Source organism: Scardinius erythrophthalmus, assembly GCF_964197995.2.
Source record: "Scardinius erythrophthalmus genome assembly, chromosome: 14".
Taxonomy (NCBI): domain Eukaryota; kingdom Metazoa; phylum Chordata; class Actinopteri; order Cypriniformes; family Leuciscidae; genus Scardinius; species Scardinius erythrophthalmus.
In genome coordinates this window covers 1,587,168-1,612,554 of record NC_138234.1, presented here as the reverse complement: position 1 = coordinate 1,612,554, position 25,387 = coordinate 1,587,168, and the positions used below count along the sequence as shown (strand labels likewise).

General features: G+C 39.6%; 2 protein-coding genes across 5 annotated transcripts in view; one reads left to right on the top strand and one right to left on the bottom strand.

The window, feature by feature from the left end:
• Nucleotides 1–591, top strand: part of btg2 (B-cell translocation gene 2) — a 2,466-nt gene extending 1,875 nt beyond the window's left edge. The window contains exon 2 of the mRNA XM_081384975.1: nucleotides 1–591. This exon is cut by the window's left edge and continues 765 nt beyond it. The gene's annotated coding sequence lies outside the window, so the exon portion shown is untranslated.
• A 5,441-nt stretch (nucleotides 592–6,032) lies between these two features.
• Nucleotides 6,033–24,201, bottom strand: znf76 (zinc finger protein 76). Of its 4 annotated transcripts, none has more exons than XM_081383954.1 (13): nucleotides 24,107–24,201; nucleotides 22,488–22,564; nucleotides 21,163–21,246; nucleotides 20,684–20,761; nucleotides 20,486–20,607; nucleotides 20,336–20,404; nucleotides 19,584–19,700; nucleotides 19,247–19,448; nucleotides 17,952–18,131; nucleotides 6,855–7,052; nucleotides 6,574–6,782; nucleotides 6,388–6,492; nucleotides 6,033–6,241 (listed from the first exon to the last, which is right to left on the bottom strand). In XM_081383954.1, exons 1-13 carry the CDS (start codon nucleotides 24,124–24,126, stop codon nucleotides 6,158–6,160), a joined length of 1,545 nt encoding a protein of 514 aa, XP_081240080.1. In that variant the 5' UTR covers nucleotides 24,127–24,201; the 3' UTR covers nucleotides 6,033–6,157. The 4 variants fall into 4 exon arrangements, with proteins under 4 accessions (XP_081240080.1, XP_081240081.1, XP_081240078.1 ...); XM_081383955.1 differs by having other exon boundaries at nucleotides 20,486–20,604; nucleotides 24,107–24,178; XM_081383952.1 differs by having other exon boundaries at nucleotides 6,574–7,052.
• Nucleotides 24,202–25,387: the final 1,186 nt, after the last annotated feature.

The window sequence follows — 25,387 nt, the reverse complement described above, 5'->3', positions numbered from 1 at the left end:
CCATCTGTGGCAACTCTAAGAAAACGACAATAAAACCAAGTTTGTTATAGCGCCACCTGTGGCAACTCTGAGAATGCGACATTGTTTTACAGCGTATTTGCATTCGCATGCTTGCGTCCAGTGCGTTTCAGGCCTAAATATGCTGTGGACTTTAATAATTCCTAACAGGAGCTGCTATTGAGCGTGGCGCCACATAAACAAACTCCCATAATCCCCTCTGCCTTAACCACAGCGCCAACGCTCCCTTAATAAACGTCACTGCCTGGCTCTTTTAGTCTTACTGTGCAATATTCAGGCAATAACTTCTTCTTATGATGGCATGAAATGAGTTGTGCGGATTTGGGGGAAATGACTGTATTTTTACCCAGAATGCTTTGCATGTGGTATGTTGGTTGGTATCAGGCCGACACGCCAGCAGAGACTCACGTCAAGCATTCTCTCTCGGGCTGCTGAGCAGCACGGTTACTGTTTCAGACAGAGTCGATGTAGTTTGTAAGCTATTTTGAAGCAGAGTTGCTTTAATGTACACTTTTATAAATGCATTTGTGCATAAAGTCGGTTTTTATTACAATAAAGCTTTTGTGAATGGAGTGTTTCTCTGTGGTCTGATGTTATTATGCTGTTGTAATGAGGTTTCAGTGTCGTTTGGTGGGCAGGTGTGTGTGTTATCTGGATGCGTCTGGGCTTGTTTTTCTCCCACACACACACACACACACACACACACACACACACACACACACACACACACACACACACACACACACACACACACACACACACACACACACACACACACACACACACACACACACACACACACTGAAAGACGTCAGATAGTCTTATCAGCGGCCTGTGCTAAGAGATTACCTGTTGAGCCGCCTGATTAGACATTTAACTGAAGGTTACTAACCGCCAAATTTCGCTAAATTAGTTTAAAATGGACTTTTACCCAATATTTGTGTTTTATTTGAGAATTAGCATAGCAAGATTTTAACATCAAACTATTGGAATCACTAGCTACATGCTAACATAAAAGTCTATTAAAATCAATTGTGAGCAACATGCTAATGAAATTATTGGAATGAAGGAAATTTTTAGCTACAAACTACTATTAAACTATTGTCATCAGAAGGCGATTTGTGCATTTAGCTACATGCTAACATCAAACTCTATTGAAATCAACAGTGAACAACATTTTAATGTCAAGTTATTGGGCTTAATGAAAACAAACTAATATTATAAATGATTGGAATCTGTAGGCGAGTTGCCCACTAACATCAAACTAAATCAATTGTAAACATGCTAATGTCAAATTTTTTAAGCGAATGAAATTTTAGCTAGAAGCTTATAACGTTGCACTTAGCAGGATCTGTTGTAAACTGTGTTTTGCATAATTGGTTCTGCCTCTGTGAAGAGTTTCACTCGCGGTCTGAAAGGCTAGCGCTCTGTTTAGGCAGTAGGCTAGGCAACGCTAGCTCTCTGAGCCGCTCTATTGTGCGTCTCCGGCTGTTTTGTTCAGGCTGTGAGTGATTGCAGTCAGCTGGGGATTTGGGAGAGTTTCTTTCCTGACGTCATAAAAGCACAATCGCTGGTTTAAATGAGGTCGTTTCATGAGTGTGTGTGTGTGTGTGTGTGTGTGTGTGTGTGTGTGTGTGTGTGTGTGTGTGTGTGTGTGTGTGTGTGTGTGTGTGTGCGCGTCAGACACAAACACACGGGCAGATGGCCTGTTGAACACCAGCATCCCACTTATGGAGATCCACACTATTGTTCAGAGACGCTCCTGACGCTTGGACGCACACACATATACACACATACACACACTTACACATACACTCTCTCACACACACACACACACACACACACACACACACACACACATACACATGCACACACACTTACACATACACTCACACACACACACACACACACACATATACACACATACACACACACATATACACACATATACACTCACACACACACACATATACACACACACACATGCACATATATACACACACATATACACACACACATGCACATATACTCTCAGAACACATACATATACACACACTTACACATACACTCTTACACACACACATATATACACATACACATATGCTCACACACATATACATATACTCTCACACACATACACTCACACATATACACACACAGATATACATATACACACTTACACATACTCTCACACACACATACACACACATATATACACATACACATATACTTACACACATACATATACACACACACATACACACACACACTCACACATACACTCTCAGACATACACACATGCACATACATACACACACACACACACACACACACAGCAGTGGATCTGATGTGTATTAATGGTGGTTGAGTGTGTTGTTTTCAACTGAACCTGAAGCGTGACCTTTGACCCTTCGTTAGTTCGTGTGTTTATACTCAATATTAATCATCGAGATGCTGATGATCTCAGGAGGGTTCGGTCAGCTGGTTAATACCCTCGTTCACAAAGAAAACACACACACACACACACACACACACACAGATTAGCTCGCTAGTAATTATAAAGCTGGCAGTTAATCTGATCAGGATGAAATGAGTTAGTCTGCATTAAACACACACACACACACACACACACACAGGTTATTTTATGTGATTTTGTCGTGATTTTATGTAATCAGTCGGCGATTTGTGCATTTAGCTACATGCTAACATCAAACTCTACTGAAATCAACTGAGCAACATGCTAATGAAAAACTTTTTGAATAAAGGAACATTTTAGCTAAAACTACTATTAAACTATTGTAATCAGTCGGTGATTTGTATATTTAGCTACATGCTAACATCAAACTCTACTGAAATCAACTGTGAACACAAGGTTTGATGTGATTTGCGTTTGGATATTTCACTCGCTGGTCAGTTTCTGGATCCGAGACTCGCTGAGATCGAGCCTGTGGAGTCTCACACACATCAGCGCCCCGCGGGCGTGTGAACGACGTGTGTGTGTGCGTGTGTGTGTGTTCAGCATCACAAAAGAGTGTCAGGCGGGCGGAGGAAGGGCCTGAACTCAGATCATTCTCCTGAAACCCGAGAGAGAAATAACCCAGACACAGGTTTCATGAGAGATGTAAACTAATGATCGAGGTCATAGTGAGATTCACTGAAAACATCAGTTACGGCCTTTTAAACAGTTTCATCTCGAATAATGACAGGATTAAATTAAAACATTGACTTGAACATGATTTTGAGGTAGAAAGATCGTAAAAAGTCGTTCAATTATGTTTTTTTATTTACAATTTTCTACAAATGTGAATTTTTCACCTTCCACAAAAGTCCTCAAATGTGTTTCAAGTGTAGTTTTATGATTGATCTCCGGTGTAAAGCTGAGCGTCTGGAGATTGTGTTTCACTAAAGACTTGTTGATTCCAGCAGGGATCGAGGAAACAAAGCAAAGCATGCTGGGAAGGGTGAAGTGCGAAGAGTTTGTGAAGTGATTTAGTGGCGTTGACGTGTTTGGCAGCTGTTTCACTCATAGAGTCTCATTGTCCTGAAGTTCCCGGGAAACTCAACCAGCAGCTGTCGATACACACACACACACACACACACACACACACACACACACACACACACCCTGCCCCCATATCCTCACACAACCCAAACAAACCCTCATCTCAATCCAAACAGTCCCTCGGCTCACGACGTTAACCCTTCACACAAAGAGTCTAAATGAGACACACACACACACACAAGTTTCTAAGTATTTCTAAAGAATGAAAATACAAAATGAAACATAATTCAAAATATTAATAAATACTATATAAAATGTAAAGCTAAAGCGTTAAGGAACTGATAACTCAGTTACACTGCAAAAAAAGCTTTTCTTACTCAGTATTTTTGTCTTGTTTCCAGTCCAAATATCGAAAAATTATTGAATCGAGATGCGTTTACTAGATGAGTAAAATGTCATAAGATATTAAGTCTTGTTTTCTGGGGAAATATTTCCAAATTAAGTGAGTTTTTGCTTAAAACAAGTAAAATTATCTGCTAATGGGGTAAGAAGAAAAATAATCTTGTTTCCATTTGAATTAACATTATTTTGGCAGATCATTTAGATTTTTTTCCCTCAGAAAACAGTAAGATTAGCAGATAATTTTACTTGTTTTAAGTAAAAACTCACTTAATTTTGATTAATTCCCTCGGAAAAACAGGACATAATATCTTATTTTACTAGTAAATGCTTCTCGATTCAAGAATTCTTTGATATTTGGAATGGAAACAAGACAAAAATACTGCGTAAGAGAAGCAGTGTACGTGTCCAGAGCTGCGAAACAGCAACAACTGAGACTCTGGACTTAAGTTTGTTGATTGATTTGATCACTGGAGTGACAGGAAGAGATCAGCCCAGAACTCAGAGCACTTCCTGTTTCTGCCGCTTGTTTTTACAAACTTAAAAAGGGCTAAAAGAGCCGAACGACTAAACACACACAGAGTTAAAGGCACTTTACTTGGCGCACATTCGCTCTCTTACACACACTCACGTAGAGACACTCTCTCTCTCACTCAGAATGTTCTAGAGAACAGATTTTAACAGTAATTAAAGAATTTATTTGTGTTGCTTCACCAAAACACCAGCAATCGTGTGTGTGTGTGTTTGTAGTCAGGGTGTGTCTTCGGATTAACTTCCTCTCCTCCACCCACACACACACACACACACACACACACACACACACACACACTGGTGTTTCCAGTCAGTTTAGAGGAGGAAACCCCAAAGTCCCCCTCCCCCTGTCATTGGCTGACGTCACAGCGGCTCAGCCAATAAGAGACTGTTGCCGAGGGAGAACTGAGAACAACTCAGCGTGCGTGAGTGTGTGTGTGTGTGTGTGTGTGTGTGTGTGAACTGCAGTAAAACACGGAAATACAGCACATTCAACTCAAATTCACAGTGTCTATAGATCTATACTTACAGGAAATGTAATGGAAAACATCTTAAAAAGAGAAGGGAGGTGTTTTTGGAAGTACACCACTATTGAAACTGAAATGTTGCCTTGGCAACTAACTTAAGATTAAGTTGAAGCACTAAAACTACTAAATGGAAATAAACTAAAACTGAACTAAAATATAAATAAATTACATATACATATATGATAAGCACAACCCAATAACTAAAATGGAAAATGAAAATATAAATGCTAATTCAAAATATGAATAAATACTATAATAGTGTATAAATTATACTATAACACTGGTTAGTTTTCACTGGAGTCATTTAATCATTAAATACATAGTCTCTACTGTGTGGATGTCCTCATTTAGATACGTAAATGTGTGTTTATGTTCTTTTTTTCGAGGGTCTGTTAGTAAACAGATTGAGAAGTTTCTGTACACTCTTCGTTCAGTGATTATAATCTGAGGAATGAACTATTGTTGTGCTTCTAGTTTGAGCTCCGCCGCGTCAAACACACTGATCGCGTGGACAGAGTGACGCTGCTGACCTCTGCTGGTGACAGTACAGTACTAACTAACAATAAATATGGATTTAGGTGAGTAACTAAATATCATTACGCTGTTTGTTTAAATAACTACAATAGTAATGATTAATTAACGTCAATCCAGGCCTCACTGATTTGTTAGACGACACGGGCGATTCAAATCAAAACCATTCAAACCGTCTATTGTGAAAAACCGCGCGTATTTTAACGGCCTTTTACCACAGTGGAAAACTTACCATTAGAAATGCATCTAGGATTATTAAAGTTGGTGTTTTTTTCTTGAACTCCATGTTGCTACACATATGGGATGGTCCTCACATTAAACAACCAAAATTAAAATACAAGAAACAAAATCTTAATTATTTTTGTGACAGCTGATACTATCCTGCGCAGCTGTTCACGATATACAAGAGAAAAACAGTAAGTACTTCCGTTATCATAAGGACATAATGTATTTTTAATTAAAATAATATTGTTTAATGACTAGTTTTCGTAGTGTTTCGACGGATTAACAGCTCAAAAACCACATTCCACATAAAGCTTATTTATTAACAAATATACATCTTTATTTTCGTCATGTTTGACTTCTACTGGCTCAAAGCAGGTAAAAATAATGAACTAAACATTAAAAAGGCGTCTGTGTTTTTCAGCTGTCACTGATCTGAGGTCAGTCCGTTGTGCTGAATCGCTGCTGTTGCCATGGTGATCGCCTCCTCTAATGTCTGCTGATCTTCTAACTGTAACATACAGTTGACAGTCAGATAATCTCACTTTAAACAAACCTCAATAATTTTAAGATATTTATTTATACTCAAAACCACTGATGCACATTTAGTTTGAGGTATATAAAGGCAAATTGTAATTATCCATGTTTCGTATTGACCTGTACTGCAATCTGCGTGCCGTTCTCCGTTGCGAGAAGCGCCACCTGCTGGTACGGCGACGAGTTCCCTTCAGTCATGATGCCGTCTGACGTTACTATGGCAACCTGCAGGACGAACGCAAAGACGAGTGAATGACTTGAGCTCTGATAACCATGCAGTACCCTTATCCATCCCATAATACCCACCTGCTGCATCTCTTTGCCGTCTGTAACCATGGTGACGTGCCGCCCGGTGCGGCCCTGTTGCGCGGGGACGGCGATGGTGGTTCCGTCCCGGGTTACCATGGTGACGGCCGTGCCGAGGACCTGCAGGTGTGAGCTGAGGATGTCGTCCGTTTCCATGGTAACCTCGCCATCGCGTTCGTTCTGCTCGGGCGCCTCGAAAACCTCTGCGTCTACACACACAAAACTGTTCTTTGCAAACTTCTTCGCCCCAAAATTTAGATAACGCAGAAAGCGTTTCTCACCGTCCTCGGCGGTGTCGAAGTCTCCGTGCGCGGTGCGCTTGTGCATGGCTAGCGTCGACGTCTGTCGGTAGGTCTTCCCGCAGTGGCTGCAGGTGTACGGCTTGCAGTGTGTGTGGACCACGTGATGCTTATAAAGGCTGGAATATTCCGTGAAGCTCTTCCCACAGCCGGGAACCGTACACAGATACGGCTTCTCACCTGAACATCGTTAAAAGAGTTAGTTGGAAAATAATCATATGAATGCACTTAAAATTACAAATCGAATCGTTCTGAATTTGCAAATCAAATCAGAAAGCTAAGAACCGTATCGATTCACTGTTAGTGTTTACCCAAAGATTTAATTAATTAATTAAATTAATTTTAATTAATAGTTTTAGTTAGCAATAACAATACTGTTTAGCTTTTGTCAATACGTATGAGGCACCGCTCACTTTCAAATCAAGCAGCGAACTAGAACACGAACAAATCTGCGTGGGGAATGTTTTCGCAATTGCGCAAATTCACGCGATTTCCTATTGGAATGACAGGATTTCGAGTGACGTTATCGAAATATATGACGAAAAATGTTCGTCGACCACCTTTTTTTCCATGATCAAGACGAGGCGACACCAACGTCATTAAAACGATAACTGCGACTACATCAACGTAAAATAACGTTGACGAAAAATGTCGAGACTGAAATGTAGTTAAACAAAAAAAAACGTTTTGTTTTGTTGAGTAGAATAGGAGACGAGGCTGTTTTTAACAAAACGCTACGAGCTTTCATGCTCACGGTTGCCAGATTTCAAGAATTTAAATCCCCCAATCAGAGCTTTTCTGTTACTAGAGCAGGTTTTCTACCCGGTGTTTTACTTAGTATTTGCAATCTGGCAGACAAACAAGTAAACTGGAGTTCAGCGATCTTCATTTGAGATATTCTGCTTAAATGAAAGTGTTGCTTGCGCTGTTTGTGTGACTAAATCTGCTGTCAAAGCTTCTCAGTGACGAACTCTAATAAATCTAAACATGAATCTCGACTATTTACGACTGTGTTCGCTGAATAAATGCACTTACTTGCTGTGTGTGACAATACAAACACTAAAGTAATTTGGAACTATTGGATTACTAGGAATTTAATATAGGTTTTTTAAAGTTTCTTGTTTTCACTGTATATGATAAATAGCCTATTATAAATCAGAAAACTAGATGAGGTCAAATAAACCATGCGTACGAGTTGACGTTTTCTTGATTTGTGCTTATAGGTGAAAGTGCAATAATTCTGATGAAATGTTAAAATAAATTTCTATGCATTATAATTGATTTTAATTTTGAGTAAAATAATCGGGATTGTCAATTTAGCCATCATGCAGCATGATGAAAATGTGACTAAGTTTTCATTGAATACAATTTGACTAAACAAAAACTTTTTTTTAAAAGTTGCTTGTCCGGATTTTTTTTTTTTTTGTGGTGTAAATATAATTTATTCTGAAGCAATATTGCAGCTTTGACATATTTAAATCTGCATATTTGTGCACCGATATGAAGATTTTGGCCAATACGATAATTCTTGATATTTATATTATATTATTATATAAATCTAAATCCAAGTTTTTATATAATTTTTGAGAGCCTGATTACATAAACGAAAGTCTCACCATTAAAATCCATGTCCCAAACACTCAATTATAATGATATTCTCATCATAATTTTATGTCGCCTATATGACAGACTTGCACTGCACATGTTTCACTTAACTATATTTTCCTTTTTTGAAATGATTCCTATCATATTAAACAATCCATTATTTATCGGCCATTTTTAACGCTAAAATTAATATTATATATATTCATAATATATCCCCCTCCCAATCTTATTAAACGTATGATGCATCTTTTATTTTAAATCCTCAAATTTGATTTGATGAATAAATTAAATTAGAATGAGACACTATAGTGCTGTTACCAATCACATTAATTAATTTACACTGAAAAACAATAACTGCATTAAATAATGTTATGAGACTGTTGTAAATATTTTTCGAAAATACAAATAAGAAATGTTGGGGGTGTTGAAAACTTTTTCTTCGTCGAAGCAAGAGACCAGGAGACGTTGGGGATCACGTTCAAACAAAGTTATTCTTTATTGAGGACTTCGCTGTACGCGGCTGCAGTTCTTCCCAAATCATTCTGGCTAACAAACTTTACATGGTTTCTTTATAGGCCTTTCAGTGGGCTGTCCTTAAAGGTGCTAAACATACACACAGCCTTAGAGGTAACCACTAAATCTAATCATCTAAAGACAATAGAGGCAATTGCCCCCGACTGACTTCCCCAAATGTTATAAACACAAATGGTCCCGAGAACTAAGACTATGTAACAGTCACACACAGTTCAGCTCTTAGTTGGAAGATCAAAGATGGTATAAACAACAAATGGTCACGAGACCTTAGACTAGGTAACATTCACACACAGTCCAACTCTTAGTTGGAAGATAAAAGACTAACAAGACCCCTGACTATTACAATGTTTAGACAGCTGTCACCTTGAATGCCCAATACAGTGTAATTCACCTTAGTTTTTCATGTGTTATTATGTAAGGAAGTAAGATCAGCAGATCTTAAACATATTCTTAAATTTGGATTCTTCAGTCCCCCGTTTGAGAGTTCTTAAAAACTCTCACAAAATACAAATTTAAACACATAAAGTTAATTCTTGTAACTGGTGTAAGTTACAGGCACATCGCATATGTTCATTCTTGTAACTTGAAAAAGGTACAGGCACATAGCATATGTTCTGTGTTGATTTTCTGTAATTGCATGTTGACACAGAAACAAACATGCACTTAGAGTCCGTGAAGTCTTACGGGTAATATTCTTTTATGGTTGAATCAGTCATTTTCTCGTGCGAGGTGTGAGTCATTCGTTGAATGAAACACTTGATACTGTGGAAGCATACGTAGAATGCCAGTAGGAGAAACAACAGCAGAATTGCTATTTCTTTAATCCACAGCCAGGGTTTACCAATCAAGTTTCCGAACCATGAAGAATTGTCTTCAGTCATCTGGTGTAATTTTGTTGAAAGATCAAGAATGTCTTGTTGGATTTTGTTTAAGTTCTCTGTTGGATCCATTAACCCAGTGCAGCACTCAGGGCCGATAATGGTGCAGGCTCCTCCTTGTGTTGCAAGAATGTAATCCAAGGCTACTCTGTTCTGTAAGATCATTATCTTGTGCGAAGCGAGAGCGTTCGTGATGTTGCCCAGGGCCAAAGCCGTATCATTGGCCAATTTCTGTACAGAATCCGACAGGCTTCTGACTTGATCGAGAGCCTGCATGACACCATACGATGGGATTAAGGCTCCAAGAGTTCTTGACCACCACGTTTGAACACAAGTGAGTCCTGGAATGCAGCCATCTTTGTTGGTAGAAGGAGCTGAATCTTGTAACTGTGGAGAGCTTGGAGTGTAGTGTGTGTTTTCTCTGATAGCTGGCAGAACATAAACCAAGGTGCACCTGCCGTTGAACTGGCTGGGTAGGATGCTGTAGACAGAAGTTCCACATAACCAAAAAGTGCCAGTTGGTGGAGGAATCATACACCACTGATTTATTGCAAAAAGTTTCGGTAGGGATGGGTTCCTGAAGAGACACTCGTTTAAGTCATTTTCCTGTTTCTTCTCTGTAGTAGTAACGTACACATAGGAATCATCTGTTCCTCTTTCAATCACAAAACTGCAACGTTCACGAGGAATCTCACCCAGTGGAGTCGATGCTGGAGCATAATTTTCCATGCACCAGTGGAACATCATTGGCAGGAGTAGATCTGTCATGATGGGAGTAGCTGAAGTTAGGTTGCAGGATGGTAGTCCAGGAATGCAACACTGAGAAGCTGGAGGAATGGTTACGTTGTGACATGTATCCTTTTTGTCTAATCCACTGTTCTGACGATCGAATAAGGTACACGTGTCACATTTGGACAGAGGGTGTGCAACCCATGGGATTCCGGCTCCTACTGAAGGTGCATGTGGCATGCAAACGTTCTTTCCAGCAAACAAGGCATTTCTTGACATATTCATCAGCTCTAAGAATATGTTGTTTCTGGGGTCTACACTTTGCGCTATGTCCATGATGGTTAGTATTAAGGCAATCTTGATCATGTTGCTGGATGACTGAAGTTCCCGTAGATGAGTTTTCTGCGTTGTGTATTTTTATTTTTTTTTTCTTCTTCTGTGTTGGTTGTAGTCTCTGCAGTTGGTCTAGTTGTTTTCTGGAGGTTGGGTATATGCAGGTGTGTGGGTCAGTGCATATGGTTAAAAACAAACAAACAAAGAACAACTGCAACAGACCAGTATTCATTGTAAAGACTACAAACATTAGGGTTGTATCATCTATTCAATCTGAGTCTGCTAATTGTGGTTCCTTCTTTCCCTATTTCTTAATTTATGAGACACCTAAAAGGAACAGTGAGGTGAGGAGAGACTATGGTTGGGAAGGGCCTATAAGGGAATCTTCACCACAGGGTTGGCCCCCGAAAGCCTGTTGCTTCCAGTTCTTCCTGGGCTCCTCACTGGTCCATGTGTCCTATCCTATCCCTGTAGGGGGAGGAACCACTTTGCAATGTGACACATGAGTCCAGGTTTTCCTTCCCTGGCACAATACTGCAGCTGCTGTAATCAACATAACTTGATGTGGTCCTTGCCACTTAGGCTCTAATGGTTTGTTTTTGAATGACTTTATCATGACCCATTGACCTGGGACGATTGTGTGTCCACCTTCTGGTGGAGTCTGCCAACAAGACTCAACTCTCTCTTTGGCACTCTGTACTGCCTTTGTGAGGTTTTCACAGTAAGCAATCAGGGCATCTGAGGCAATGTGTACATCAGCATTTCTAAGATCAATCACACCTGGCATCTGCATTGGGCGTCCTGTAATAATTTCATGAGGGCTCAGTCCTACTGATCTGTTAGGTGACGCTCTCATACTACACAGTACTGCTGGCAGTGCTTCGACCCATGGTACTCCTTCCTGATGCATTTTGCTTAGCCTGGTTTTGATTGTTCTGTTTGATCGTTCAACCTGTCCTGATGCTTGTGGCCTGTAGGGGCAGTGCAGATTCCACTTAATCTTCAACATTTTAGACACTTCTTTAACTACCTGTCCTGTGAAGTGTGTACCTTGATCTGAGTCAATGCAATCTGGTAAACCCCATCTGGGAATGAAATCAGTGACAAGACATTTAGCAGTATGTGCAGCGGTAGCACGCCCTGTTGGATAAGTTTCAATCCATCTTGAGAACTTGTCTATTACTACCAAAACGTCAGTTTTTCCCTTACAACGAGGCAACGAAATGTAATCAACTTGCAAATGACGAAATGGTCCTGGTGGAGCTGGGGTATGTGCTGCTGGTGTAATGGCTGCTGGTACATCATTATTTTTCTGACATGTAACACACCTTTTGGCTGTTTCTGTGCAAACATTTCTGAATTTTGGATTCCACCATTGATTTGAGAACCTGTGATTCATCGTTGCTGGACCACTGTGACCCAAATTGTGTATTTGTTGAGCCAAATATGGCAGCAGTGATTCGGGAGCAACATACTTCCCCCCTTTGGTCCAGCAGCCAGATGAATCAACGGTGGCTCCTTTGTCTAACCATGTCCATGCTTCATATAGAGGAACATCTTTGTACAAATCAATGATAGATTCAGGGGGCAGAATTGTCTTCTGTGCTGTACTACCTGAACACACTTGTACAGTTACATAGAAACAAGCCTGTTTAGCTGCTACATCTGCAAGAGCATTACCTTTAGCTTCTGTAGTGTTAGTTGTGAGATGTGCTTTCACTTTGATCACCGCTAATTTCTTTGGAAGTTTCATGGCAAACATAAGATCTTTCACTAATTCAGCATGCTTAATGGGGGATCCAGCAGAAGTTAGAAACTGTCTGCTTTGCCAAATGATGCCAAAATCATGAATAACCCCAAAAGCATATCTGGAATCTGTGTAGATATTTGCAACTGATCCTGAAGCTAGTGTGCATGCTCTAGTTAAAGCTACCAGTTCTGCAGCCTGAGCTGAAAAATGATCTGGAAGACGACCTGAAGCTACCACCTCAGTGGTGGACGTTACTGCATAACCTGCTCGTCTGTTCCCTTCAATTACTTGAGCTGAACCATCAACAAACAACTCAAATTCTGCATTTTCTATGGGAGTTTCTGCTATTTCACTTGTCGCTGCGTATGTAAGCGTAACACAATCATGAGTCATTTCGCCTTCATCCTCTAACACAACTTCAGTCATTGCAGACATCATACATGAGGAGGGGTTCGTGACTGGTGCACGCTGTAAAACAATGTTCGGGGCTGTGAGAGTAGTTAACCAATTTCCCCAACGAGAGGAAGTGACAGAAGTGACTTTTGCTTGATTCATTAGTGCGGACACTGCGTGAGGGCATTTTACATTTACCGTCTGACCTAACACCATTGCTGATGAAGCCTGAAGCGCTAGATGAACTGCCTGTACTGCTCTGAGGCATGGTCCCATACCTTGAGCTACTATGTCAAGTTTACCAGAATAGTAATGAATTGGACGTAAACTGCCCCCATGATCTTGCATTAGACATGCAGTCATAAAGCCCAAGTGTTCATGGACATAAAGCACAAAGGGTCTATTAGATTGGGCAATTCCTAATGCTGGTGCTTGACATAGTGCTCTCTTCAAATCATTGAATGCTTTGAGGTGAAGCTCTTCCATACAAACAATATCTGAATCTTTACCATGGCCTTTCAACAAGTCATAGAGAGGCTGAGCAATCGAGGCATATTCTTCAATCCACGGTCTACAGTAACCTGCAGTTCCTAAAAATGAGCGTAGTGTTTTAATGGTAGTAGGCGGAGGTATGGCTTTGACTGAAGCCGCTCGATCCTGTGTAATAGATCTATTTCCTGCACCAATTGTTTGACCCAGAAATGTGACTTGCTTTTTAGCAATTTGAGCTTTGTGAAAGCTGCATTTGTGTCCTTTTTTATGCAAATAGTCCAACAATGATGCCAATTCAGTTTGATGTACCTCGTGGTCTGTTGAGGCAATCAAAATATCATCGACATATTGGATCATAGTGGACTGTTTTACTGGACATTCTGGGTCACACAAATCACGTCTGACAGCCTGATGGTATATGGTCGGGGAGTTTTGAAATCCCTGGGCCAATCGGGTCCACTGATATTGTTCATGGTCAACTGTGAAAGCTAACCATGGCTGGCTGTCAGAGTGCAATGGTACAGAAAAGAATCCATTAGACATATCAATTACTGAAAAAATCTTACAATCTAATGGTAAGCCATTACAAATTGTAGATGGATCTGCCACTAGCGGGGTGATTTTATCAATGTTTTTATTGGCTACTCTGTAGTCTATGGTAAGTCTCCATGTTCCATTGGATTTCTTGATTGGCCATATGGGTGAGTTACAGGGACTGTTGGTTTTAACTAGCACTCCTTGCGTCAGCAGCTTTTCTACAATAGGTTTGATTCCCTGTATGGCTTCCTTACTGATTGGATACTGTTTGGTAACCGGGGGCGGAGTTCCTGTCAATTTGACTGGTTCTACACCTGTCAATAAACCACAATCATCCTTGTCATTAGCCCAAATTGGATGATTCAGTAAGAAAGCATACTCTGGAGGGATTGCATTATTGGTAGAAACGTGTGCTGAGGAAATTTTAATGCTAGCAGATTCTGAGGACATGTCTAAAGTTAGATGTACTTGTCTCAGAAGATCCATGCCTAAAATTGCACCTGTATTCAATGGAGCACATAGCAATTTTGTAGTCAGAGTTTTCGGGCCAAATTGTACCTCTATGGGCGGGGTTTCATACAAAACAGAATCTTCACCTATTACGCCAGTTAAAGAAAGTTTGGTTTTCTTGTACGGGATGTCTAAACCTTTAGCCAATTTTGTAGGAATTATTGTAATCTCTGCGCCTGTATCAAGCAAAAAATCAATCTCTTTTTCTTTTATGCTACCTTTCACAAAAATTCTTTTGTCATTATGATGGATTACAGGGGAAAGGTAGCTACTCACAGCCCCAACAATTAGTTTTTTTCCTGTTCTTTTTGTGCTCTTAGAAGAGCCTGAGCGAGTTGCCCTAAAGTTTCAGTGGACATTTGCTGAACTACATCAGGATTGTAGGCAGGTTGAGAAGGAGCAGAATTATGCATTCTATTTCTTTTATTATCTTGCAACTTCTTCCTACATTCTTTCTCCCAATGCCCTGATTTTCCACAGTAGTGGCATGTGCTTTCTTTTTTAGTCCATCTATTGTCTTGTTTCATTGGGTTAAACGTAGCTGCTGCTATTCTCACTTGGGTTTTAACATCAGCATCCCTTTCCCATGTAGCTAACCTGTCTAGGTTACTTCTGAGAGTTTCGTTAGCCCATGTAACATGTAGGAATGGCAAGGCTGATCTGTATTCAGCTATAAGACCATCTGCCCAAATACGGATTAGAGCTCCTCTATCATCTAGTACACTTTCAGAATCCTCCACTATTCCACTGTACGTGGCAGCTGCCTGAGAAAATCTTTCAGTGTATTCACTTATAGTCTCTCCTTTCTTTTGTACACATCTAGTAACTTTTGACCAGTCTATTTTGGGTCCTAAGAGATTCTTTAGGATTTTCAAAACACCTTCTTTCAAATCGCCTTTACTGGCATGTTGTAGTTCAGACGTAACAGCAGACTCAAAACTGTTGAATTCAGATTCAGTTAGAATTTGTGACATCAGCTGTGTAACTTCTGGCAACGACATGTCATAAAGACGCATTTTACTGATCAATGCTCTTCTAAATTCAGAAAATTCTGTGCGTGCTGAGGGTAAGCTCTGGGATAGTCTCTCGATATCTTTGGGTCCTAGCGCTTTGGCAACAGTTTGTACTTGGACAACAGAAGAGTTGAGAGGAACACTTTCAGTTCCCTCAATTCCCTGAGACCTTCTCCTAGCGCCACACACCTTCACTGAATCTACTGGCTTATCAGTTACTGATTGGATGGCTACATCTGTTTCAAAAAAAGCTTGTAAGTCAGGGTAAATGTTATCTGGCTGACTAACTTCTACATCAGTTTTTTCTATAGCTTTGTTGCGGCTCAATTTCTTAGTCAACGAAGATATTCTAGCACGTAGCTCATTTACCTGTTTCTCTAGCTCTGAGTTGCGCTTAGACTGTTCTGTGGCTTTTGCTAAGACGAATTCTCTATGAACACAAATAATGCCCTTCATATTGTTTTTGCGGATGCTTGCTCCAAGCACCTTTTTACACTCATCTACTGACCAAGTTTTGTCTGGGTGAATTTCATATTTCTGAGTTAGTTCCTGTCTAACTTTTTCAGTGACTATAGTGTCCATTTGTTCTCTTAAAATATTTTTGAATTCGCTTTCTGACCACGATGGAGTCGCAAAGCCACCTTTTTCCGTTGTGGGGATCAGTCTGGCATTTTTTCTAAACATTTCTGAGTTTTCTTTGTTACCACACAATAAACAAAAAAACTAAAACTTCTCTCTACTGTCTACAATAGAGGGTACACTTGTTAACACAGCTTAACTATTGTTAACTTTCCAAATGACCAACACTTCACACTTAACCTCCCTGCCTACAAAAAAAAACAGAGGATAAACCAAAATAACTAGCACGTAAAGCTAATTCTTCTCTGCCTGAAGCAAAGGATAAACCAAAATATTAGCACATATGCTAAAATCTTCCCTGCCTACAAAAACAGAGGATAAAACCAAAATAACTAGCACGTAAAGCTAATTCTTCTCTGCCTAAAGCAAAGGGTACACAATATTAACCTGTACTGTTAATCTTCCCTGACGGGCAGAGGGTATCTTTCATCTCTAAACAAAACTTTTTTTAGAGGATAACTTAGTTAACAAAACCCTGCAGCTGTCTGTTAACTCTTCTCTGAACGGCGCAGAGGAAAAAACACATATACTGGTCTGTAGCGGTTCTTTGAATGAAGTGAAACTCACCAACCCTTGGTAGTAAAGGAAGATTCTGTAACTCAGTCAGGCTTTGAGATCTTTGAGCTTGAAGTTTCAATCTGGAGGAAGCTGGAAAGATTCAGTCTGGTAATCTTTGTTTAGCTGGAAGTTTCGCTCTGGATTCCAAAAGATGCAGTCTGGAAAGCAGATCTTTTGTTGAGTTTGCTGTTTCAATCTGGATTCAGGTCTTTGAGCTTGAAGTTCTTTGAGTTTCCTTTTTCTCCATCCGGGTTCACGGCACCAAATTGTTGAAAACTTTTTCTTCGTCGAAGCAAGAGACCAGGAGACGTTGGGGATCACGTTCAAACAAAGTTATTCTTTATTGAGGACTTCGCTGTACGCGGCTGCAGTTCTTCCCAAATCATTCTGGCTAACAAACTTTACATGGTTTCTTTATAGGCCTTTCAGTGGGCTGTCCTTAAAGGTGCTAAACATACACACAGCCTTAGAGGTAACCACTAAATCTAATCATCTAAAGACAATAGAGGCAATTGCCCCCGACTGACTTCCCCAAATGTTATAAACACAAATGGTCCCGAGAACTAAGACTATGTAACAGTCACACACAGTTCAGCTCTTAGTTGGAAGATCAAAGATGGTATAAACAACAAATGGTCACGAGACCTTAGACTAGGTAACATTCACACACAGTCCAACTCTTAGTTGGAAGATAAAAGACTAACAAGACCCCTGACTATTACAATGTTTAGACAGCTGTCACCTTGAATGCCCAATACAGTGTAATTCACCTTAGTTTTTCATGTGTTATTATGTAAGGAAGTAAGATCAGCAGATCTTAAACATATTCTTAAATTTGGATTCTTCAGGGGGAAAAATTATACTTTTAAACATGAAACTAAGGCAAGAGATCTTAATAATAAGCGAGTCATTGATTCAAACGATTCGTTCACACGGCTGATTCACTCAAGAATAAGGCAGATGTTTATAAACGAGTCATTGAATCTGTGACTCGACCGATTGGCTCAAACGCGGAATCTAAAACATGGGAATGTTGCTGTGATCTTCGATCGGAACACTTTATATCTGCGTTACACTATATATACTAACACTAACACTATAGTGTTACCTGTGTGGATCCTCATGTGGTTCTTGTAGTTGGTGGCGCTGGCGAAGGCTCTCCCGCAGGACGGCTCGGGACACAGGTACGGCCTCTCGCCCGTGTGCGTGCGCGTGTGCACCTTGCGGATGTTGGAGGTGGTGAAGGAGCGTCCGCAGCCCTCGAACGGACACTTGAACGGCTTCTCGCCTGAGAGAGAGAGAGAGAGAGAGAGCACAGCTTGCGGAGATGTACACTCACTCGACAGGGCTGGGGATCGGGCACACACTGCGACACCGATACAAGACCTCGAGACCGGCTCCTGAACGAACGTTTTTTTCCCGATAACAATTTCATGAACAGATAACGTTAGCATTAATGTGAAGAAGGGGAAAAACAAGACAGCTAAACGGTTGATGCCGCAAACGCACACTTTATAAGATTCCTAGTTTAATGCGAGTTATCAACTTTTCTGGATTTCATTTTTTTTTTTTTTTTTTTTTTTTTTTCTGGATGGTTAAATTACATTTTATCAATCAAAAAGCACGTGTAATTAATTGAAATCATTAAACTTGTTCAATTTAACAGCAATTTATTAAGTTTACTTTTAACATTACTTTCTTAATGTTTTTATTTTATTTTTTCCCTGTTCTGTGCTTTCTGTTATATTTAGTCTATATTCCATTTTAATGGTTTAATCAAAAGCATATCTAATTAATTAAATTCATAAAAACACCTTAATTTATGAATTTGTAATACAATAAATCGGGCCTTATGAAATGTTTTATTTTTTATTCTATGTAGAACAAGCTTGTTCTTTAATTTTTTGGCAAATAAGTGTTAATAAGTATAATTACTGTTAAAATTATAACATGAAAGAAATTTTGTTCAACTTTTAATAATAATTCTATTGTTATTATTAGTAGTAGTAGTATTACATTATTATACTGTACAAGAGTAAATATATTATATATATTATAAAATATATTTCTATCGCAGTTTCTTTACCAGACTTTTATTTTGACGGGTTCTTCTTCTGTGATGTGATGAAAGTTTCTCTCAGATGAAATGCTGTCAAAGTGAGAATATTAAACCGCTAAAGGACTAGGCCCGATTCACATCTGAGTCAAGCCGGCGTAAACCAGTGTTTTTCCCTGACGCCTCGCCACAGCCAATCACACGCTCTTGATCTGGCCGCATCACGCATGCTTCATGCTTATTGGCTCAAGATTAACCCCTCAGGTACCGAAACAAGACTCAGTGGTATCAAGGCCATTCAGGAAGTGCCGACCTCGACCCCAGCCCTGAGCGAGGACGGCTCGTACCGGTGTGTGTGCGCACGTGCTTCTGCAGGTCGCCGGAGGTCTTGAAGGCCTTGTAGCACATGTCCTCGGGGCACTTGTAGGGCTTCTCTCCGGTGTGTGTGCGCAAGTGGCTCTTCAGCCCGTAGCCTGTGGCGAACGCCTTCCCGCAGGACGGCACGTCACACCTGTACGGGCGATCGCCTGTGTGAGAGCGCTCGTGCACCTGCGACACACACACACACACACACATCTGTGAGTGCTGAAGAACTGCGCCTGCTTGCATAAAGCACCTCAAGTGTAATTTCCCTTAAGACTGATCAACTGATCAACCCCAGTGCATTGTGGGAAGGCTGTGTACCTTCAGATGGTGTGCTGTGGTGTAGAAGCGTCCGCAGCCGGTGTGTCCACAGCGAAAGCTTTTCTCTCCGACCGGCGGAGCTTTACTGGAGCTCCACACCTTCCCCTCGAACATCAGCTGACACACACACACACACACACACACACACTGGCTGTCAAAATGGCTGAAAAGCTGAATTCTTTCTTATAAAATTGAGCTGACATTTCTTGCTTAAATATTAGCAAAATTCGAATTATATTTGAATTCTTAATGTTAGAAGGAAACAGTAGTGTCTCCTGTGTCCACAAGAGGGCGCAATGAGCAAATATAAACCAAATCAAGCAGCGCATCTTTTATTCAAATGAAATGACATTCACTTTTTAAAATGTGCATGCAAGGAAAATGAGGTTACAATAGTGCCTAAATCTGTGTTTGTGCATCAGTTTGTTTATCCGGGAGGCGATATTTTTTTTCCCAGGATGGTAGGGAAAGACTCATGAATATTCATTAGGGAAGTCATCCCTGATTGGTCTTAACCCCAGTGATGGGTAGGTTTAGGGCGGGTTAGGGCTAGGTCATCAGACCAATCAGGGATGACTTCCCTAATGAATATTCATGAGTCTTCCCCTACCATCCTGGGAAAACAAATATCGCATCCGGGAGTGATGCTGCCAAGATGGCGACGACCGGCTCCGCCCACTTCGGGCTTCAGAAACACTACGGGTGACGGCACACACACTACGCCCAGTGTTTTCCACAGTCTGTGGTCATACCTGTATGCTGGTCTGCTCCCCGTTTGTGTTCTCTGTGTTTTCATCGACCTCGACCTCTGACCCCGTCAGCTGTGCCACATCAAATCAAACATTAGTTAAGCACATCTAAAACGACGGTATGATGTGGCGAGTGTGGTGTCGGCGTCAGACCTTGCTAGCGTAGCTCTCCAGCGCGCCGATGGCGTCGGGGTCCGTGTTCATCTGGTGGTGTATGTACGCGGTGCTGCCGTCCTCCAGCTGAACCGCCTCCACGGCGCCGGGCCCGAACCCTTCTGGCACACACAGAGGTCAGAGGTCAAACGTGCACAGAGCTCAAACGCGTTCAGAGATGGTGTACTCGAGCGGCACCTTTAGGCGTGTGGTGAATAAACGCCGTGCTTCCGTCCTCCAGCTGTACGGCCTGACCGTCCTCGAACGCCAGCGACTCTACACACACACACACACACACACACACACACGGGTTCATCACCATCAACTACACTTCATTCAGGTGAAGTACTAAAATGGCTAAAACTGTAACTGAAATAAATATAAATTAAAGCTAAATATATAAAGTAAAAATGACAAAATCACATAAAATTTCTAAGATGCTAAAACTAAACACTAATATAAAATACCAATAAATAGTATGCAAATAATTTTATGGTAGTAGTAATATTTGATGGCAATATTGAGAATTACAAAACATCTGGTAACGATTTAGTTAAGGTTGTTTACTAATACAGTTTTAAAATCAAATCTGTTCAAATTCATTAATGCACTACGAGTGAACATGAACAAACAATAGATAATTGTATTATTTATTTTAATTATATTAGATGTAATACCTTTCTGTTGGACGGTGACGTGTTGAATGTAGGCGGTGGTGCCGTCCTCCAGCTGAACCGTGTTTCCCTCCACCAGACTCCCGTCTGCACACACACACACACACACAGAGTTACACACACACTCACACACACTCTGACCATTACCATTAGACATTACACTGCTTTTCTTACTTAGATTTTCTGGAAACAATACAGAAAATCTAAGTAAGAAAAGCTTTTTATTTTATTTTATTTTTTTATTAGTTTTTATTTAGCTTTCATTTATATTTTACATTTAGCCATTTTCTAACCAACAAGTTTTTCATCCAATATTTATATTTTCTTTCGACTTTCACTTACTGACTATTATTTTCAATAGTTTTGGTTAACAATAACAACACTGGTTTGTTTATATCGCTAGATCGTTTATAGATCTTTATTTGTTTGGATTGAGTTAGATCGTTTAATTTATTTAAAGGGGTCGTGGCCTGAGAAATCAAATTATCCTACAAATTAAAATTTAAAGCTATTTCCAGCAATTCTACATATTGTAAAGCTACATATTTCCAGCTAACGTATGGAACGTTGATCACAGAATCAAACGAAAAACAAAAAATATATATTTTTAGCATTTTTTTAGGTTAATTTAAAAAAATTGCAATTTCAGTATTATTTTAATTACAATTAGGCAGATTTTCAAGCAATGTGAAAAATTGTAAAGTATTTTATGTTCATTTATTGTACTGATTGTAACAAAACATAATTTTATTGCTGTAATAAAATTAGGTGGAATAGAACACCCAGTAAGTTTAGTTGAAGTACAAAAATGGCTAAAACTGTAACTGAAATAAATATAAATTAAAGCTAATTAGAAATATTTAAAATAAAAAAGACAAAATCACATAAAATCACTAAAATGTTGAAATGTAAAAAATAAACACTAATATAAAATATTAATAAATACCATAATAGTATACAGACAATTTTATTGTAGTTATTCAATTTTATGGCATAGACAATACTAATACATTTTTAAAATCAAAAGTTGCATCTGTTAAAATGAGTTAATGCACTACGAACTAACATGAACAATTGTATTATTTATTTTAATCATATTACAACTAGTGCATCCAAAATAATTGTATAGCTATTGTTAAAAAAATAAATAAATTCTGTAAAAAATATATTGCTTATAGTTCACGTTAACTAATTATGAGAAATTAATGAAAATAGTCACAAATCAGTCAAATCTAATGGTTTTATGTGCCTTGTTTTCTTTTAGCAAATGATATATTGATTTATATATATATACAGTATATATTAGTGAGCAGAAGTGTGTGTCTCACCGTTGATGGACTGCTGTATGTACGCGGTGGACCCGTCGCTCAGAGCCACGGCCTGAAGCCCCAAACCCTCCATCATCCTACACACACACACACACACACACAGTCAGCCAACAACACTGTCACATGCTCTTCATTAACACACTGAAACCTCCTGAGAGTAGGGTTCGGTTCACACGCTGCATGTGGAAACGTGTTTAGCACAGTCGAGTGAATAATGCAACGAATGAATGCAAACAATAGGCTGAGGAACGTAAAGTTCATGTTATATGGAACTCGTATGTTTATAGGGATAGTTGATCGACAGTTGTAACATTTGTATGTCTGTGGACTGAAAACAATAATACTATGGGAGCTCATTTCCGCCACGAAATAAAACATAAAAATGGTAATTAATTGTGACTATTTCAGAATTCAAAACTGGCAATTGTGAGTTTCTATCAAAATTCTGAGGGAAAAATGTCAGGATTTCTCATAAATGAGAGAGAAAAAAGTTAGAATCAAGAGATAAAAGTCGCAATTAATTTTTTTATTATTATTCTGTGGCGGAAACGAGCTTCCACACAGATGGTGTCATCATTCAATCAGTCCGTAAAATGTTTCACCCCTGTGGTGAAAATCCAGCGTTTAATGTTGTTTATTATGTGTCTATGTGGTGTTTTTAATCTGCTTTAAGACAAACCATGTGTAAATTCATAAGTCGACAGCATTGCTGAGTATTTCTTCCTTAAAACTGCAGTGAACCAAAGACAGTCTCAAAAACACGCTTTGAAATCGCTGGTGTTTCTGACGTCACAAACTACCTTGTAACCAATCAGATCAACGTGTGATCGTCAACCAGTGGATCTCTGAGCTGAGTGAGTGAGTGGAGGCGGGGCTCATTTGCATATTCATAGAACCGCGCATACTAAATGAGGCGAGGGTGTCGAGTTACATTCAAGATATTTTAAGGCGTGAGGAAAAGAAAAATTCAAAGAAAAAACGTTTAAATATGTCACTTTGGTGATCAAAGATGAGTTTTAAGGAATTCAGTTATTGACTACAGGGGGACTTTAAGCTAATTTTCGCGGGCGAAATCCACGTGATCGCGAGTTCCCCGCGCAGATTTCGCTCGTTTTCAAGTTGGTCACGTGAATTCGCCGCGTTCAATCACCACTTTTTCTTACAAAGTAGACATTTTGCATTTTTGCCAAAATATGTTGAAAGAACCATATTTGTGCTGCTGCACAAAACACAACAAAAGTACTACCATGTGATATCTATGTTATGGTATGTTTGAGGAACCCGGGTGCACCAGGTACATAACTTTGAATATGAGTACGGTGATAATCCAGGACTGTGATGATGCATATCAAACGTCCAGCATTATACCTTATGTTATTATTACAGTACTTTTGTAAGTGTGTTTATAGTCCGCTTGAACACGGACACGCGCACCGCCGCAGGCCTCGTGTTACACACATTTACAGTCACGCATACACGCGCGTAAACACACATATAGACGGTTAGAGCGCCAGAATAATGTAAATAATGTCTGAGTGTGTGTGTGTGCAGCGCTGCTGTGTCCTCCACTATCCCATCATTCTCTCTGGAGCAGCAGCAGCGCAGGCTGGGATACTCACCACCGCCAGCGGCCCGACATGCACCGCGACACACGGCAGCGCAGCCCGCGCGATCAGTGCTACGGTGGCCGCAGTGCGTCCGTCCTCCGGCAGGCGGCGCTGCACTTCCGCAAACTCGTTTTTAAAAGACCAACAGATAACTATACTGTTTATAAATTATTTTATTTCAATAAATAACTTTCTAACCTTATTCCAAGAAACGTATTCAATAAAAAAGAACATGAAAATGATAGAATAAAATAGTATTGAAAAAATAAACAAAATAAACTGTACACAAAAAAGCACAGATGCTAGAGTAAAAATAAAATAAATGTATTTATTAAAATAATAAAGTTAAGTGTAGCAAAGAGTTTTAAATATCATAATTTAAAACAACATCATTTTGTAATGATTCATGTAGGCTACTATTTTCCCATTTCTGTTAACGGATATGGAGTTTTTCCAAAGATAATAAATACTATATTATACTTTAAAAAATTGTAGGATTTTTGTAAGGTGAATGATCAGTCCGAAGTACATAGCACATAATTCTTGTGAAAGGTATAAATAACAGATTAAATGTTTGAGCCAAAGCGCGCCCCCTGCTGCCCTCAAAGAGAATTACGTCACATCCTCCTCCAGCTTCCGGCTTCTTTGCGTTTCTGCTCTTAATACCCCGGAACCGGAAGATTGTAGTAATTCTGTAATATCACACCGGGAAGCGATATGTTTTTTCCCAGGATGGTAGGGGAAGACTCATGAATATTCATTGGGGTAGTCATCCCTGATTGGACTTAACCCCAGTGACGGGTAGGTTTAGGGGCGGGGTTATGGCGGTCATAAGACCCCCAGTGACGGGTAGGTTTAGGGGTGGGGTTAGGTGTAGGTCATTAGACCAATCAGGGATGACTTCCCTAATGAATATTCATGAGTCTTCCTCTACCATCCTGGGAAAAAACATATCGCCACCGGGAAATGTCAGCCGCCAGCTTTCACTGAGCAAATTTAAACAGCAAAAAAACTAAATTTGTTGTTTTGGAGAAAAAAATCAAGCAGTATATCCAAGCAACAATATCCAAAAAATATATTTTTAATGTTAATACTGTTCCTTCAAAGTAAATGTTGACATATCTTGATATGTTTTTATGTAATATTATACACATATACAATATAAAAAATAAAAATGATTATTTTTATATTTCTATATATTGATTAATTAAAATATAATTTAAATTATGCATATATATATATAAATATATACTTGCACAAATGCACACAATATTACAATTTTCATGTTATATA

Coding starts and splice junctions, on each gene's coding strand:
- znf76 (XM_081383952.1), bottom strand. CDS start 24,126: ATGTCGGGCCGCTGGCGGTG. Junction 7,053..17,951: donor CCACATGAGGATCCACACAG/GTAACACTATAG, acceptor AACGATGTTCAG/GTGAGAAGCCGTATCTGTGT. Junction 6,242..6,387: donor GCACGCAGATTGCAGTACAG/GTCAATACGAAA, acceptor TGTATGTTACAG/TTAGAAGATCAGCAGACATT.